The 18,912-nt window shown below is 42.8% G+C and overlaps 1 protein-coding gene across 1 annotated transcript in view; it reads left to right on the forward strand.

Moving 5' to 3' along the window:
- jade2 (jade family PHD finger 2) overlaps positions 1 to 18,912 on the forward strand; it is a 139,590-nt gene that overhangs the window by 365 nt on the left and 120,313 nt on the right. Inside the window, exons 2-3 of the mRNA XM_056284300.1 lie at positions 2,206 to 2,408; positions 12,674 to 12,885. Coding sequence (XP_056140275.1) covers positions 2,206 to 2,408; positions 12,674 to 12,885 — 415 coding nt within the window. The remainder of the gene's footprint in view (positions 1 to 2,205; positions 2,409 to 12,673; positions 12,886 to 18,912) is intronic.

An 18,912-nucleotide genomic window follows, 5' to 3' on the forward strand; every position in this document is an offset into this window, starting at 1 on the left:
TCTACATATGTGCGAGCCTCTTCTTGGTCTCCCGTGTGTGTAGTTGTGGATCCGTCTGTACACGTGTTTGTTTTTTGTGCGTGCATGTTTGTGTGTGCTCGCCATTGCATGTCAGTCTATGCGTGTGCAGTTCTTTATTAGTTCCCAGTGGGTCAAGCAGAGTTCATGACCCCATTTCCTCTAGCCGGTGACAGAGAGACAAGGAAAGGCCCTGGGTCTCTGTGGAGTCCAGCCACTGCCTGGAGGACCTGACTGTCACAGCGGCCTACAAGAACTCAATTTACCATCGGTTCAGATGGTTTTTATGTCGGTCACTGCCAGCTGTGGGGTGGCCACCCTGAGTCATGTCCCTGATACCGAAGTGGGGATTATTTCATAGCAGTAACTGTGATTGCATTGTTGTACATTTGAGGAGTCAGTATTTAATATGCTAACCGCAAGCAAATAATAAACAACGGCTAGGCTTGATTATGTTTTTGTTTTTTTTGGGGGGGGGGGATTTTCCCCCCAACTGTATCCAGCCAATTACCCCCTCTCTTCTGAGCCATCCCGATCGCTGCTCCACCCCCCCTTTGCCGATCCAGGGAGGGCTGCAGACTACCACATGCCTCCTCTGATACATGTGGAGTCGCCGGCCGCTTCTTTTCACCTGACAGTGAGGAGTTTCGCCAGGGGGACGTAGCACGTGGGAGGATCACGCTATCCCCCCCCCCCCCAGTTCCCCCTCTCCCCTGAATGGGCGCCTCGACCAACCAGAGGAGGCGCTAGTGCAGTGACCAGGACACATACCCACATCCGGCTTCCCACCCACAGACACGGCCAATTGTGTCTGTGGGGACACCCAACCAAGCCGGAGGTAACATGGGGATTTGAACCAGCGATCCCTGTGTTGGTAGGCAACAGAGTGACCGGTGCGACGCTACCCAGACACCCCAATGATTATATATTTTGGATTGTACATTGCTATTATAGTTTTCTGTTGAATGCCTGTATATTTGAAGTATTTAACACATTTTGTTCAATTTCGGATGTCCGCTTTGGTTTAGAAGAGCAATATTCACATAAGCCAATCAAGGCAAATCAGTGTGCCTAGTAAATACATCCATCATCCGAACTGCTTATCCTGTGCTATAAAGTCGGCATTGGCGTTTTAGTTGCGTGGCTGCATATGGAAATGTTGCATAAAGTTTCGGACTTGGACAACCCTTTTGAAGTCATTTACTGAGAAAAATCACAAAACCCCGGCTGTACTGGGGCCTTTATATACCCCGCCATACAGGCCTGGAGAAACACCGCGATGATTGGTGCAGTACTGCTCATCCACTCCCGGTCTACTTTCCAGTCTGTCGGGAGACCACCATGCTTTATCTCCTATTTAAATTTTAAATTAAGGGAAATGTACAATTTAATACCCAGTTTTAGTTGTGATATCTGCCCCAAAACCACTGTCTTGGTAGGATTGTCGCTTGTATCTGAGTAACCTATACACCATGGTAGGCTGGGGCTTAGAGAGACAAGAGACAGACTTCAAATCATATGGTTGTTTGTTTGGTTGGATATCAGACTCGCTGGAAAATCTGTTAGTACCTTCCCTCTACATCTTACCTAAAGTTGTCCTCAAGTGGGTTCATAGTCCCAGCGACTCTAGTGGACACCCTGCGTGACTGATAATTATCTATTATAACAGACTATTGTTGTTTATGTGAGCAGCTCCTATGTTTCATTATCTGTGAGTAAATCAAGCCTGTGGCTGAAAAGGAACAAGCTTAACTTCACAAAAAGCTGTAAATCAATCTTTTAATGGTTAATAGAAGAAACCTTCATGTACATGACACAATTTCTAAAAAATTTCAAATTGTGCTGTATACCATATTAATGTTGAAGCTACCCTTCAGTGTGTGTATATGTGGCAGGAGCTCCATAGACTGAGATGTCTGATTTCTCAGTATTACTTGCATACAGGTTTGGTAGTTTGGTCGTAAGGTTAGGGTTGCGGCAAGGTATTGATTAACCTGCTGCGTCTCAGGTAACCACTACCGTCCATTATCACATGCATCTTGTACAGGTGCTGACAGGTACCTTCTGTGTAATATATCAACACTTTGTCAACAGTGTCAATATATGTCGCTGTAAGATGAGAATTGGCTTTCCAAGACACAAAGGCTGAAGAAAGAATGTGTGTGCTTCGCTTTGTGTTTCTCCTAGGCGGCTCCCTGGGTTGGTTGGCGGCTCTTCCTACCGGTTGTCCCAGGCTAGGCCGGGAGGTGAGGGGAGAGGAGGAGAGGAATGCGAGGGGAGTGTGTTGGGGGACCCCCAGCCCCACCCTGGCCAGCCCTACAGTCGCTACGACCTGGATGACTTTGACGTGGCCTGGCTGGAGCTGGTCAACCACGAGTTCAGGCAGATGGGTAAGACATCCTGATTGCCATTGTCACTGCAGTCACGATAATGGTGAGGGTGTAGAAGGGGTTGTGTTGTTCTGTTTTCCCTAGGAAAGACCTAGTAGACGCCAACCATTAAAATAAGCCGCTACAAAAGCACTCATGATTTTAATATTCGTAGATTAGCTTTTTTTTAAATTTTTTTTTTTTAGGTATGCAAGCAAAAGAAAATATCAAGATGCCATTTTTTTTGTAATGTAAATCTTCAGGATAGATTTTAATAGAACATGAATTACTTTCTTGAGCTCCTAGTAAATACTGTATCCATGCTAATTTATTCTATTACAATTCAATCTCCTGTACAGATTGTGCTGTACGGTCCTATTTCTGTCTTGACAAACCTCAGCTGTTCTTAGTAGAACTGTCCCTTTTCAACTCGGAACAGTGGTACCTTTTTCCCCCTAATTTTGTTGCTTACCTATATTACTGTTGCTCACTGGTATTACAGCATTTTGCCACTAGAGGAGGCTTTTATCCTCTCTTGTTTTACTCTATAAGTGCATTGCCATCATTGCACGTGTGATCAATTAATAAAAAGTCATGAAAGCGTGGCAACACTACAGCTCACGAGAGACTGTAAGTAGCCTGAGGTTATGCTGTAATTTCACTTCAGCAAACCGTGACTTATGGCTGGAGATGTACACCAAATCTTACACTGTTTCGAAATTAGTACATTGGGCGCATTGTGGTTTTCCTTTATTCATTTAACCCTTTTCAGGTGGTTAATTCAAGAGCAATGAAATGTTCTTTCATTTTGTAGTAGCCAACTGCCGGTATCGGTGTTGAGTTGATGTCACCGGTGTTGCTCTGACAACATATGCCTTGTGAAAAATGCCTGTTATGACAAACTACACATTCTAACCGTGTCAGTCTTGCTCTTCGACTTGACTGTGCACACACGGACTGTAATTACAATTATTGTGTAACATACCAAAGTGTTCTGTCCAGTTTTTTCTTGGTCTATATCTTCCACACTGTACCATACATTGCTGACGGCTGTAGCTGCAAAGAAAACGCATTCATTGTTCCTGCGGGCCGGCCAATGACCCTTGGATGCCAGAGAGAGGGCGCAGTGCAGTCTGTAGCAGGGCAAAGGGGGCAGAACAGGGGTCAGGGGGGACACCTCACTGCTCTCTCTATATAAACACAATGATCTTCCCACTGGAAGCCCTGGACCTCTGCCAAAAAAAAAAACACACACACATGCATGCGCATGTGCACACATTACACACACACTAATACGACTGAACAAACTCACGACTGTGAATTCTGTATAGAAGGACCGTTTGCACACTTTGGTAGTTTATTCTTCAGTTTGCATTCTGTGCAAAGGTACTTTTTATTATTTAGGGCTGTCGATCGATTAAAGAAAATTAACTTATTAATCGCACAATTTGCTGTGTTTAATCACGATTAATAGTTTTTTCTTCTTAAGACTGAAGCTTGTAACAATGGATATTTAAGTGTAAAATCAAGGAATTAATGTAGAATCAAGTTGTCGATTTTATTTGTATAGCCCATTATCACAAATTACAAATTTGCCTCAGTCGGCTTTATAACAACACAACATCCTATCCTTAAACCCTCACATTGGATAAGAAACAACTCCCTAAAAAAGCCTCTTTAACAGGGAGAAAGAAATAGGGAGAAACCTCAGGGAGAGCAACAGAGGAGGGATCTCTCTCCCAAGACGGACAGGTGTGCAATGGATGTTGCGTTTACACAATTTACACAATACAACACTGAAAGAGGATAACAGAATTATAATGGAATAATAAGATATATGAAGAATATGATGAGGAGGATGCCAAGCAGTGTCCAGACGCCACCGGAACGGCTCAGGACTCAAGCCATGCAACCACCATCACCATGAAGACCAAAAAAAACCCCAAAAAACTTTAGTCACATGTCTGAGTGAGAGAAGGATGTAACATTGAAACAGGATAACAAAACTATATGGATTTATAAGATATATAAAAAGAAAATGTGATGAGGAGGATACCAAGCGGTGTTCAGGTGGCAACCATCATCACCATAGAGACCTGGGAGGAGGACAGAGTGCACATGCACACAGGGGAGACTCACATCACACCAATCACACACACACAAGAAGAGAAAGGAGAAGACATCATTCAGAGAGAGAGAGAAAAGACTTGAGAGAACAGTTTGCAATAGTCAATAATCAATACTCTACAATCTCATCGGCAGAACAGTGCTTGGTATATTCATTGAGACAGAAACCAACCCCCTATGCAGTACAGGTTGTGAAGCACTCAACTTAAAGGCAACTAATTGTAGGCCAAGGCAAAAAGATGAGTTTTGAATTTGGATTTAAAGGACTCAACAGACTCTGATTGTCTGACAACAGCAGGCAGGTTATTCCACAAGAACAGGGCCCGATAGGAAAAGGCCCTGCCACCAGCTGACTTCTTTTTAATTTTGGGTACACACGGGAGCCCTGTATTTTGAGAGCAAAGAGCTCGAGATGGAATATATGATTTAAGGAGATCAGACAGGTAAGATGGGGCAAGCCCATTTAGGATTTTATAAGTCAGCAGAAGCACCTTGTATTTTGATCTAACATGGATAGGCGGCCAATGAAGGGAGGCAAGAATTGGTGTTAATATGGTCAAATTTCTTAGATTTAGTTAGGATTCTAGCAACAGCATTCTGAACCATCTGAAGATTTTTAGTACTAGCATGTGGCAGACCTGAGAACAGAACATTACAGTAATCAAGTCTGGATGAAACAAATGTATGTATTAGAGTCTCTGCATCAGCCATGGACAGGAAAGACAGAGATTTAGCTGTTACGTAAGTGAAAAAAAGCAGTCTTTTTTTTGTGGATTTTCCCCTTTTTTTTCTCCCCAGTTGTACTTGGCCAATTACCCCACTCTTCTGAGCCGTCCTGGTCGCTGCTCCACCCCCTCTGCCAATCCGGGGGGGGGGGTGCAGGCTACTACATGCCTCCTCCAATACATGTGGAGTAACCAGCCACTTCTTTTTACCTAATAGTGAGGAGTTTCACCAGGGGGACGTAGTGCGCGGGAGGATCACGCAGGATCACTCTGGTACCCGGACGCTGATAAAAGGCAGTCTTGGGGATTTCTTTAATGTGCTTATCAAAGAAAAGGCTGGATCAAACATAACACCAAGATTTTTGGCTGCCATACTTGTCTATTGTTAGTGTTACTTGATCAAATTGGTGTCTGTGTCTAACAGGGCCGATGACCAGCATCTCAGTTTTATCCGAATTTAAAAGTAGGAAATATAGTGACATCCAATTTTTCACAGCAGCCAAGCAGGCCTCTAAATTAGATATTTGAGTATGATCATCAGCCCTTATAGGCACACACAGCAGAATATCATTAGCATAGCAATGGAAATTTATTCCATGACTGCGTATAATTTGGCCAAGAGGTGAAATATAAAGAGAGAAAAGTAGACAGCCAAGGAATGAACCCTGAGGTACACCATATTTAACGTTAGAGAATTTTGATGTAATATTATTATAGTAGACACCATGTGTTCTTCCACATAAGTCAGAGTTGAGCCACGAGAGACACACACAATGGCGCTGCGGTGCTCTGAAACCCATTATTTCCAATGGGCTGCTCCGCAACACGATGGCGTTTTGCTGCAGTGAGCAAAGTGCAGGCGCAGCTAAAAGTTTTGAAAACTCCACCTACTTTGCTCTGTCCGCCACATCTTCACCAAGTCAGATGTGCGCCGAACCCAGCGGTGCATGCAGCTCAAATCGTATTGTGTCGAGTAGGGGAAAAAGAAAGCTCTCCATGCGCCGACAAGCAGGGGATAGAGCGTACAGCCGAATCCCCCGATAGGCCTGTGAAACAGCCTCACACTGCCGACACTTCTTAGCAAACAAAACGCAGCTGCATTAATTGCATTAATTTTTTAAGGAATTAAATATTTCAGATTAATCGAAAAGTATATAAAACACACGATTCGACTTGATTAACCTCACTGAGTGAGCAGTGTTCTGTGTGTCTCTCAAACACTGTCAAAATTATCATATTTTGACAGAATTTTGAAATTGTCCCAGGCGGGCAGTACATGAATGTGAAAACCTACTCCCTAGTGTTTTAATAGGCTACATTGTATAAATAAATTAGAATGAAAATACAAATAACAACACTACATACAGCTGAATAATGTAGCTTGGGGTTAGGGTTAGCATATTAATCCCTGTCAGGTGGATAGCCTGAAGGGGATTATGCGTTTGGTCGTGTGCGTGTGTGTTTATCTGTCTGTCTCTCTGTGGCTAATGTCGCAAACTATTGGACCTATTAGCCTAACATTTCTATTGTGCAGTTATGACTGTGTGATGAAGAACCTCGGGGTTGCGGTGATTCAAAACCTTCAAAAAACATTTGTTCTCACTACCACCACTCCCTCTCTTCAGTCACTCTCTAGCTCACTCGACCAACACTGCTCTGTGTTGCTGCCTGATCTGAGTCGAATGTGCACATGGGCGACTCACATCTACGGTTGACTCAGATCAGGCAGCCACATGATCTTCTACTACTACTACTACTACTTTTGGCTGCTCCCATTAGGGGTCGCCACAGCGGATCATCTGTTTCCATTTCTTCCTGTCCTCTGCATCTTCCTCTGTCACACCAGCCACCTGCATGTCCTCCTTCACCACATCCATAAACCTCCTCTTTTCCTCTTCCCTGGCAGCTCCATATTCAGTATCTTTCTCCCAATATACCCAGCATCTCTCCTCCACATATGTCCAAACAATCTCAATCTTGCCTGTCTTGCTTTGTCTCCAAACCGTCCAATCTGAGCTGTTCATTCCTAATCCTGTCCTTCTTTGTCATTCCCAATGAAAATCTTAGCATCTTCAACTCTGCCACCTCCAGCTCTGCCTCCTGTCTTTTCGTCAGTGCCACTGTCTTCAAACCATATAACATAGCTGGTCTCACAGCCATCTTGTAAACCTTCCCTTTAACTCTTGCTGGTACCCTTCTGTCAAAAACCTTGCCTGCACTCTCTTCTTCACCTCTCTTCTGCACTCCCCGTTACTTTGAGCAGTTGACCCCAAGTATTTAAACTTATACACCTTCATCACCTCTACTACTTGCATCCTCACCATTCCACTGTCCACCCTCTCATTCATACATATGCCATATGGACAAAGGTATTGGGTCAACTGGCCATTAAACATACAGGAGCTTTTATGACATCCCATTCTAAATCCATAGGCATTAATATGTAGTTGGTACCCCCTTTGCATCTACATATAACAGCTTCCACTCTTCTGGGAAGGCTTTCCACAAGATTTTGGAGTGTGTCTGTGGGAATTTTTGCCCATTTATCCAGAATAGCATTTGTGAGGTCAGGCACTGATTTTGTAAGAACTGAGTGACTGGAAAGGAAATAGTTTGTGTTAAGTATCAACATTGGGTTTCATGTCAAAGGGTGGTTGAGGATAATCAGTTAATGGTCATCCATTTTGGGTGTGTTTGAGTGACTGTAGGACATACTTGTGTAATCTGGTTCAGCTAATGGATATACAATGTAAGCAGATTGGCTGGTGTTCACTTTCAAAAGGAGTGGGTTTTGAGATTTTGAGGTTAGGCTAAGAAGTTTTCGCTTTAATTTTAAACTTTGTTAAAAGATTAGAAAAGTCTACACGTCAAACGTGGATGAAGGTCAAATTAGGGAGAACTGTCACAGTATACAGGTTCCTACTGTCTCCCTCTCCCAGGCTCAGGGCATGTCTTTCTTTTTCAGGCAAACAACACCGTAGCTGAAACTTGATAGGCAAGCTCATACAAACAGCCTCTGTACTCACGTGCACCCTCACTCACAGGTGCTGTACAAGAGAGAGAACCGTGCACGCAGCGACATGTGTATTTGGACGCATGTGCATGTGCCACTTGCAAATACATGCAGAGTGCACTGCATATGCAGACCATTCTTTAATCCCGATGTGCAAAGTGTTCAAACATGCACCCAGAAACAAAAACACTTTTAGCAACATAATACCTACGCGCACGCGCGCACGCGCGCGCGCGCGCGCGCACACACACACACACACACACACACAAAGGCATGTTTAAACACATGATCCTTGTTGCCTCCCATTGTTCAGTACATGATGTAAATGTCACAGCTGGTTAATGTCTAACTCAACTTCCCTCATTCCTGTTGCCCTCAACACTAGCTCTAAATCCACAGACGTGGTAAACAGAGCCAACACAGTCTTACCTGAGTAAGACCGATGTCTACACTTAAGTCTTATTTAACATAGTAATATTGGCTTATTGTTTAATGGTTAATATAATCAAGTAATCAAGAATATAATCAATAGTTATCTAGCCATATATAAATTTCAACTGTTAAAACTGAAGTTTAGGGAGCTAATTCTCACTTGAACATAGATTATTGTCCTCCTAGAGAAAACTATTTTCTACTGTCAGTACAAACTGGCAGCACATACAGCCCAGCAAAGTCTAATGCAGTGAGTCATACACAATGCAACAAAGACATATCTGACATAACATCGTGCTGCGCTTGGAACAGGAATCAAAGAGGGAGGGAGGGGCGTGTCGTTGAGGGCATGTATGGCGGCGGGGGCAAATAGATCTTGGTTGAGATTGTGTAGAAGTGGAGTACTGCACCTAACCTCTAAGTGGTAAATTTGTTATGATGAGAAACTGTGTCCCTCTCTTTAGCAAAGGCTAAACAAGCTAGTGCACTACTGATAAACTCTTAAGGTGTGTAGATCTATTGCAGCAATGCCTACACACACACGCACATCATCATCATCATCATTCCTCACACGTTTTACCCCACTTAGTCACATTTTTCCAAATTTGGAGTGTGCAGAGGTCGGACTGAAAACTGTCTCACTGCCCTTTTAAACAGAGAGATGCAATTGTACTTTTGAAGTGATGATTTGAAGAGGTGCGTGGTTGGGGCCTTGAGAATAAAGGTAATGTCTCAGTCTAAACACAAGTCCCGATAAAAACCTGATAAAAACCATACGTGTGCTTCCCTCGGCTAGGAGCACTAACAGCCAGGTGTCACAGCTTTGTGGAAATCGTAGCCAGTCAAGGCTGATCACATATTCTCGAAATATCAAAAAGATTCATATTTAAAAGCAGGGGAGGCTGGGTAGCAAGGGACATATGTGATGGATAAAGAAACGGGATGCTCAATTGTTTTTTTTGTTTGTTTTTTTATTTTTTTTATTTTTTACTCCTGCTGTCTGCTGAATCCTCACATTTTATTCCACAAAATATTGCATGACCAAATCCTCCAGGACTGCAAGTCAGCCTGATGTCTTTATTGCAACATGTGTTGCTTTTCAGGCATTGTGATTTAAACCCCATTTGAGCAGCATTTGAGTTGCTGAGGGAGGTCCTTTATGGTGGTCCTTAATGCCAACTGTTATTTTAATCTGTCATGATGGTCTGGTTGCCTGTCCAGGGTGTCTCCCCACCTGCCGCCCAATGACTGCTGGGATGGGCTCCAGCATACCCGCGAGCCTGAGCAGGATAAGTGGCTTGGATAATGGATGGATGGATGACTGACAATAACATACTGTAATTTGGAAAGCAAAGTCTGACATAGCATTCTTGTTTGATTGACATCCTAGTAGGGCAATTAAAAAGTAAATCTGTCGGGCGTCTGGGTAACATGGCGGTCTATCCTGTTGCCTACCAACACAAGGATCGGCGGTTTGAATCCCCGTATTACCTCCGGCTTGGTCAGGCGTCTCTAGCGACACAATTGGCCATGTCCTGGTCGCTGCATTAGCACCTCCTCTGGTTGGTTGGGGTGCCTATTCGGGGGGGAGGGGGAACTGGGGGGAATAGCGTGATCCACCCACGTGCTATGTCCCCCGGAGAAACCCCTCACTGTCAGGTGAAAAGAAGCGGCTGGCGACTCCACATGTGTTGGAGGAGGCATGTGATAGTCTGCAGCCCTCCCCGGATCGGCAGAGGGGGTGGAGCAGTGACCGAGAGGGCTCGGAAGAGTGGTGTAATTGGCTAAGTACAATTGGGGAGGGGTAAAGGGGGCAGGGAGTAAATCTGTTTAATAACGTGGGTCTGGTTTTTGTCTTTTTTTGTCTTTTTTTTTTTTGCCATCATGGCTATCAGTTATATCAATTTCCTTACTGGCTTCATTTTGGAGATCAGGAAGAAATGAAAACAGATGATCCACTGTAGTGACCCCTAATGGGAGCAGCCAAAATTAGTAGTAGTAGTAGTAGTAGTAGTAGTAGTAGTAGTAGTAGCTTCATTTTGGAGATCCTTGGCACCAGACCATGGACCATTGAGTACTCAACAGGTACTAAAATTTAGTACCACATCCAGATGTCCCACCAAATACAAATTTCTCAGTCCTATGAGGTGAAACTAGTTAAAGTGGCGGGTAACTGAGCTCAAATCTGTGTTTTGGGATACCCATACCCCAGGAAAACACATCAGTAACCTCCCAGCCAATTCTGTATGATTAAAAATTTTGCGAAGTATATAAAACAAAGCTTCAAAAACGTGTAAAAAATCTGCAGCGTCCACTGGTCTCAGACTCTGGGGGCGTGGCACCGAAAGGAGGACAGCGACGTCACCAAGGAAGCCGGCCAAAAAATCAAGAAAGGAAAACGGGAAAAATACCCAAAAACAGTCTAACTCCGCAAATCAGTTCTATACATGGTTCACCACATTTTAACATTTCAACAGCAATACATCTCCCACATTTATAAAGTATTTTGAAGCAAATCTGTCAATTTGGTTACCCTGCTCTTTAAGGTGAACATCACAGACTGGTTAAACACAGTATTCATCCTAGCATCACAGATCAACTGCCATCTTTGAGTAACTCATAGATTCCATAACAAATGACAACAGCAAGCTCTTGAGTTGACTTCTGAACAAGTAATGGAAGCAACAGATATATCGAAGACAACTGCTGAGATTAAAGCACTCATCAGGATTTGGACGGAGGAGTATCTCAGCATCAGCTAATATAAAGTCTGTAGCAGAACTGTATCACCTTACAGTATCATCATAAATTGTGTTTTAAGGGGGTTTGAATGTGCAAGCAGAAGATACAGAAAACCGCCAAGAACCACTGCATAGCCTTTCTGTGTAGAGTTTGCGTGTTCTCCCCAATTACAATAAGAAAATGGAGCAACATGATGAAAATTTCATAGAAATAAAAGTGTATTAAAAGATGCCTTAGAAGAATTTGGCCCAAGTTAGGTAAGATGTTTAAATTTACAATCCAGATGATCGTTGTTTCTCTTTAATTTATGAAGATTTGTGGCACAGTGGTGATGAAGCACAAATCCCTGACATCCACCACGCAAGGAAATAAACATGGCTGAACCTGACTTTCAGTTTTTTTCATTGTATTGGAAAAACTTCATTGGTAAAGGTCTTCAAGGAGATTGATCTGCCGTATCAGTTTATAGGCTACAATTTCTCCTCTTCAAACTCAACTCTGCCAACTTTTTTATGGCATAGAGAAAGAAAATACTATGAGCTATGCCATTTTTTTGGGAGTGGGGACTTTCCTCTCTGACATGACCAGCATGTAAAATGCTCAGGTTTCTACCTTTCAACTCTTTCATCAGAGATACTTTTATGCCTGCTCGTAACCTCACTGCTCATTACAGTGTTTCCCACAGGTCTGAAATATACTTATGGTGGTAGTCGGCGGAAAAGGCTGGCATTACTTGCGGGCACAAAAATGGTCTACTACATGTGACGAATAACAAATTTGTGTGAGCTTTATCACAATATTTTGGTTTGTTGAATATTTCGGCAGCGCAGTGGCCCAGTGGTTAGCACTGTTGCCTCACAGCAAGAAGGTCCTGGGTTCAAACCCCAGGCTGTCCCAGGTCCTTTCTGTGTGGAGTTTGCTTGTTCTCCCTGTGTCTGCATGGATTTCCTCTTGGTTCGCTGGTTTCCTCCCACCATCAAAAGACATGCACGTTAGGGTTAATACTCCTGTCTGTGCCCCTGAGCAAGGCAGTGGAGTTGGTCCCCGTGCGCTGCAGCTGCCTACTGCTCCTATACAAGAGGATGGGTTACATGCAAGGAACACATTCACTGTAACCTGTACAATGACGAAATAAAGTGGCTTTCTTCTTTGTTAATAAATTCTCTTACCGTTTTTTTCTTTCTCTCTGCTCCCCTTTCATTTTCTTTTTGCTCCTGCTGCCTCTCACCATCCGTCCTTCCTACTAGCTTTACCTGAGCTGGATGAGCTGACTATGGAACGTGTCTTGGTGGAGCTGGAGAGTGTGTGTGAGGAGAAGATGCAGCAGGCCATTGAGACGGAGGAGGGCCTCGGCATCGAATACGACGAGGACGTGGTGTGTGATGTCTGCCGCTCGCCGGAGGGAGAAGACGGCAACGAGATGGTCTTCTGTGACAAGTGCAACGTCTGTGTCCATCAGGTGAGGAGTCAGGGGGCGATGCATCTTGCCTAATGTGTGTGTGTGTGTGTGTGTGTGTGTGTGTGTGTGTGTGTGTGTGTGTGTGTGTGTGTCCATACATTTAGCTTGCACTTCAAATTGAGCACATCCGTTACACCAGGTGATTCAGTATTTAGCATTGATCAATTTAATTTACTATTTGTTTTAATAAATTTAGTATAAACCAATCACTACATCGGGTGATTCATTGATTAGTGTGTCCTTTGGTTGAAGGTGCACTAATTTATCATATCAGCTGATGTTGGGAGTGGTTGATGGAAAACCCTACATACTCTTGGCTCCTCGTATATCTGCAATAGATAGACAGGTGATGGTAATAATAATGATAATAATAATAATAATAATGATAATATTAATTTAGTTACAATGAGAGCATACTATTCTACAGTATACTGATTTTCATCAAAGTTACAGAGCTCTTAAAAGAAGAGAAACAAGGATGTAATAGTGTCCAAGCACCACATAAAGACAATGTTGAGGACAACGTATTATCAAATACTAGCAAGCCTGTAAACGTTTTTTGTTTTTGCTTGTTTTAAAGCAATGATTAAAAGGCTCAAACTGATTTTGCCAGTCTGAGCTCTTCAGGCACATTCTTCAGTTATGTAAGCTCCCTGGTGGAAGAGCCCCGCTTACTTCTTTGGTTCAATTTGGATAGATAAATGGATGGATGAAGGGGTGGATTGTTAGCTTTTTTTTTTTTTTTGTGGTGAGCCATCATCAGAGGATCTCTGGGATTTAAAGCGGATGATGGGGCCTTACATAAGGATTTTAAAGGAAAATGAGCAGCCAGGTTTTTTCTTGATTATTTTGTTGTTGTTGTGGACAGGAAACAAGTGGAATAAATTGAATTTAATGTTCAGATCTGCATCCACTTAGTCAGGTTCAAAGGGTCTTGGGTCCAGGGCCGATCTAGCGCCCAGACACCAGTGACTGATTAAATCATGCTTCTCTGCACTCTGCACTGGCCTCACATCTGATATCACCTGTACTTTCTCTCCTGTCTCACCTCTTTTGCCGCCCCCTCCGCTTTTCAACCTTTTTCTATGTAAAAGACAAAAAGACATAAAAAACTTATCAGAATGTTTATTAGGTATGTTTTAAAGAGGTTCATATTCGTTATTAGTCAGTATTCGTTTTAGTATCGGTCATTATTAGGGTTAATAAAGTAGCTTAAATAAACTACGCTAGGCTAAGAGGGTCTGTGGACTTGCAAGGCAGTTCACTGTAAAATGCTATAAAATTAAAATTGCAAATCAAAGCTGTTCAGATTTGAATTGAGTATCGTTTCCACCCTCTTCTGACGGTTACGTTAAATGGAGTAATCATGTGAAATGTCTCCCTGCAGTTTGTTCATTATCAGAAGCTGGGAAGAAAGAGCTATTTCAGAAGCGGTGTGTGTAACAAGTTGAGGCTGAAGGGGTTCTGCGGTGTCTGTCGCACACTGACATGGTGTTAATTAGACTGGTAGTCCCAAGGCAAACAAGCCACCTATGGTGTCATAAGAGCTCCTCTGCTTACCTGCAGTTGTGACATTGACTAAAATATGCCTTGTACTGCAAACCTTATTTCCTGTGAGTCTTTCACCTTACTTTTTTTCCCCAAATGCACCAAAAAACCTACTACAAATGACTTTGGAGTTTCTGCATATGGTGTACTAACAACAATCTCTTAATATGTTTCAACTACCATGGCTACTAGTTATGCTCCTATTACCAGTATAACTACTACTACTGCTACTGCTACTGCTACTGCTACTATTATGTACTACTACTGCTGCTGCTACTACTACTACTACTACTACTACTGCTACCTTCTACTACTACCGCTACTGCTACTACTGTTACTACTGCTACTACTGCTACTACTACTACTACTGCTGCTGCTGCTGCTACCTACTACTAATACCATTACTGCTACTGCTACTACTACTACTATTACTACTGCTACTACTACTATACTATTACTACTGCTGCTACTACTACTACTACTACTATAAGCATCGGAAAATAACAGGGGCGAAGGGCAAAAATGTCCCAAGAAATCTCAGAATGCCCCTAAAATCGTGGTCGAGAAGCAAAAATTGCCCTCGAGATTTCGAAAAAAATAATTTTATATTTACCAGTTTAGGTCAGTATCCCAATCCTACAGTAAGCCATCATTTTATTTTCATTCGATTCATTTAATTTCCATTTCCGTCTCTAACATACACTCACACAAACAGCACTGTTGTTCACACTACACTGCCATTACGATACCTGGCAGAGGCCTGGCAGTCCTGCACCTGCAGTGAAGTTGGCTCCAACTGTTACCAAAGAAAGCAACCCAAATCCTAGGCCGTCACCAACGCCACCCCCAGCAAATAACACGGCAATCAAAGTTGTCGCTTCTACAACTGAACAATGGAAAACAGGGTGGCTTGGTGTTGAAGAGGTGAATAAGACAACTCTCTTCTACAAATCATGCAGGGCTCATCCACCCAAACATAGCGTTGGACAGCTAAAAGCTAAATCACAACTTCATTAAAGGATGCGAACAGATAAAAAAAAGTATTACGCTCAGCATCACCAAAAAAGCAATCATCGTCGATTAGCTTATGGTAAGTAACATTAACGCTAATGCTAGAGACTTTTAAATGTCTTTGGTCTGGCGCAGTTAGCATTTGGCTAAGACTGTAGCAATTTGCATTATGTTACTTGAATTCAATTCTGTTAATGTTGTTGTTTGTAAGGTCACCGGGTTTGCATTCACAGTTGTGTAACACTGGCTTTTATTCCCCCAAATACTTTTAATAGACCTTGAACAGTTTCTATGGAGGATGTTTAAAAAAAAAACCCATAAACTATAAACTAATGCATTATACATGCACGAAGGCTATTAAGAGATACATAATAGCCTAAGTACTCAGAACCGTCTCCTGCTGTCTCTCACACATATGGATGGTATTCTGTACACATACAGATGACTGTACACTTCTCTTTGGAACAGAAATAGTATGCTTTTTATTTACTCGTGTTGCCACAGGGGGGTGATTACTGTATGCATTTAATCTGGGCTCATTTCACACTAAAAACAGCAACTTTATGTACTAATTACTGTATTTTAAAAGTGCTCCAAAAATGTTGTAAATGCCCCAATTTTTTAGACAGTGGGGGCAAAAGTTGCCCCCCAAAATATTTTTTTAATGTCCTACATGGCCAGTAATAGTAATGACAGTGATACCTACCACAATATTATAGCACTTAGGAAAGTTGCAGTGCTTTTCTTTATTTGGTACAGTTCTGTTCACCATTAAAAAAAAAAAAACCTAAAGCAAACTTTGTCAGCATTTGGCCTTATATTTAAAGGGCATGACTTTACATATTGCTTTAATTTTGGTGCTTTGGCTCTTTTTTCACTATATATACATATGTGTGGTGTGTGTGTGTGTGTGTGTCAATTAAATTCTTTATGAGACAGTACAAGCCTGTTTCATGCCATAAGCAATCATCAGCTGTCAATAAAATTACCTCACTCTTCCAAGCTGTCCTGGTCGCTGCTCCACCCCCTCTGCTGATCCAGGGAGGGCTGCAGACTACCACATGCCTCCTCCGATACATGTGGAGTCACCAGCCGCTTCTTTTCACCTGACAGTGAGGAGTTTCGCCAAGGAGACGTAGTGCATGGGAGGATCACGCAATTCCCCCCAGTTCCCCTTCCCCCCTGAACAGGCACCCCAACCAACCAGAGGAGGCGCTAGTGCAGCGACCAGGACATATTCCCACATTTTGGTTTCCCACCCGCAGACACGGCCAGTTGTGTCTGTAGGGACGCCCGACCAAGCCGGAGGTAACACGGATTCAAACTGGTGAACCCCGTGTTGGTAGGCAATGGAATAGACCACTACACTACCCAGACTCCCCTATTTTCAACTTTTAGTATTGAGTTTTATTCGAATCAATCATGCTCATTCATATGCCATGAAGAGAAGGGTGTGTGAAGGTTTTCACTTCAAATCATCATGACCCCAGCTAATTTCACTAACTAGTACACCTCCCCCAATCTGTTTGAAGATGTGCGTATTAATAATAATAAATTAAACTTATATAGCGCTTTTCTAATACTCAAAGTCACTTTACAATAAACGGGGTGAAACAAGACGACAGATAAACATACCACAGACATACAGGGGTGGATGGGAAGGGGGGTTATGAGAGGGAGAAGTGGCAGCCACACACGATGCCAGCAGTACCCTCCCACTTGGACAGATACAAAAGGGCAAGAAAAACAAACATCATAAATCACATAAATCACAGATGAAGTCTGAAGAGGTGAGTCCTGACCAATGACCTGAATGTGGCAGACCGCAGCAGTGTCTGATGCGCTTGGAGAGGGAGTTGTGGAGGAAGTTGAGGGAGGGGGCAGGTCGAGCGCTCAGTCCCCAGCCTGCCCCAAATATTTCAGCGGCACGGTATTAGTGAACGCATCACAGTGTTTGATGGTCATGACAACAGGTTTACACATGGCTGTCCATTGCACATAAACCATTTTGCTGCCGAAGTGCAAAACTAAACCATTCCATGTTTTATTCAGTCAGTGAGATTGAATCAGATTGCCACTCAGGGAACAAGAGTGTTATAGTCACTTTAATGTGCTTCATCAAGTTGTTGCCTTCTGCTTTTTGTTTCTACGACACCACAGTGTGCCATCTTTGAATAGTTTTTGTTGTTCCTTCTTTGTTTGTTTTCTTTATTTGATTGATTGATTGATCGATTGTTCGATCGATCGATCAACTCCTCTTTCCCCACTCAGTCCTAGTTTATCTTGCCAACATCAATTCTTGCGCTACATTTTACGTTCTTCCCTAACAGGATCTCTGGTTTCCACAGAGATGTTTGAAACCCTCTTCCAGGCATTTTATGGGTGGGGGTGGGTGCTTACTGTAAGGCATCTATGGTGAAATGACTCCTTGTCTGACTGTACATGTTAGTAACTGGATTTAACTTTTTTGTACACCTTTTCCAAAACTCAGCAGTAATAATGATCAAATTATGTCAATAGTATTCAGTTGACTATGGTCCTAAAAGGAAATAGTAATAACATAGAGAAATAGAATTACGAACCCCAATTCCAATGAAGTTGGGATGTTGTGTAAGACGTAGATAAAAACAGAATACAATGATTTGCAAATCCTTTTCGACCTATATTCAGTTGAATACACTACAAAGACAAGATATTTAATGTACAAACTGATAAACTTTATTGTTTTTTTTGCAAATATTCACTCATTTTGAATTTGATGCCTACAACACGTTCCAAAGAAGCTGGGACAGGGGCAACAAAAGACTGGGAAAGTTGAGGAATGCTCAAAAAACACCTGTTTGGAACATTCCACAGGTGAACAGGTTAATTGGAAACAGGTGAGTGTCATGATTGGGTATAAAAGGAGAATCCCCGAGAGGCTCAGTTGTTCACAAGCAAGGATGGGGCGAGGTTCACCACTTTGTGAACAACTGCGTGAGCAAATAGTCCAACAGTTTAAGAACAACGTTTCGCAACGTACAATTGCAAGGAATTTAGGGATTTCATCATCTACAGTCCATAATATCAAAAGATTCAAGAGAATCCGGAGAAATCTCTGCACGTAAGCGGCAACGCCGAAAACCAACATTGAATGCCCGTGACCTTCGATCCCTCAGGCGGCACTGCATTAAAAACTGACATCATTCTGTAAAGGATATTACCACGTGGGCTCAGGAACACTTCGGAAAACCATCGTCAGTTAACACAATTCGTTGCTACATCTACAAGTGCAAGTTAAAACTCTACCATACAAAGCCAAAGCCATATATCAACAACACCCAGAAACGCCGCCGGCTTCTCTGGGCCCGAGCTCATCTGAGATGCACTGACGCAAAGTGGAAAACTGTGCTGTGGTCTGACGAATCCACATTTCAGATTGTTTTTGGAAATCATGGATGTCATGTCCTCCGGGCTAAAGAGGAAAAG

Source organism: Lampris incognitus, chromosome 8 (genome assembly GCF_029633865.1).
Source record: "Lampris incognitus isolate fLamInc1 chromosome 8, fLamInc1.hap2, whole genome shotgun sequence".
NCBI lineage: Eukaryota > Metazoa > Chordata > Actinopteri > Lampriformes > Lampridae > Lampris > Lampris incognitus.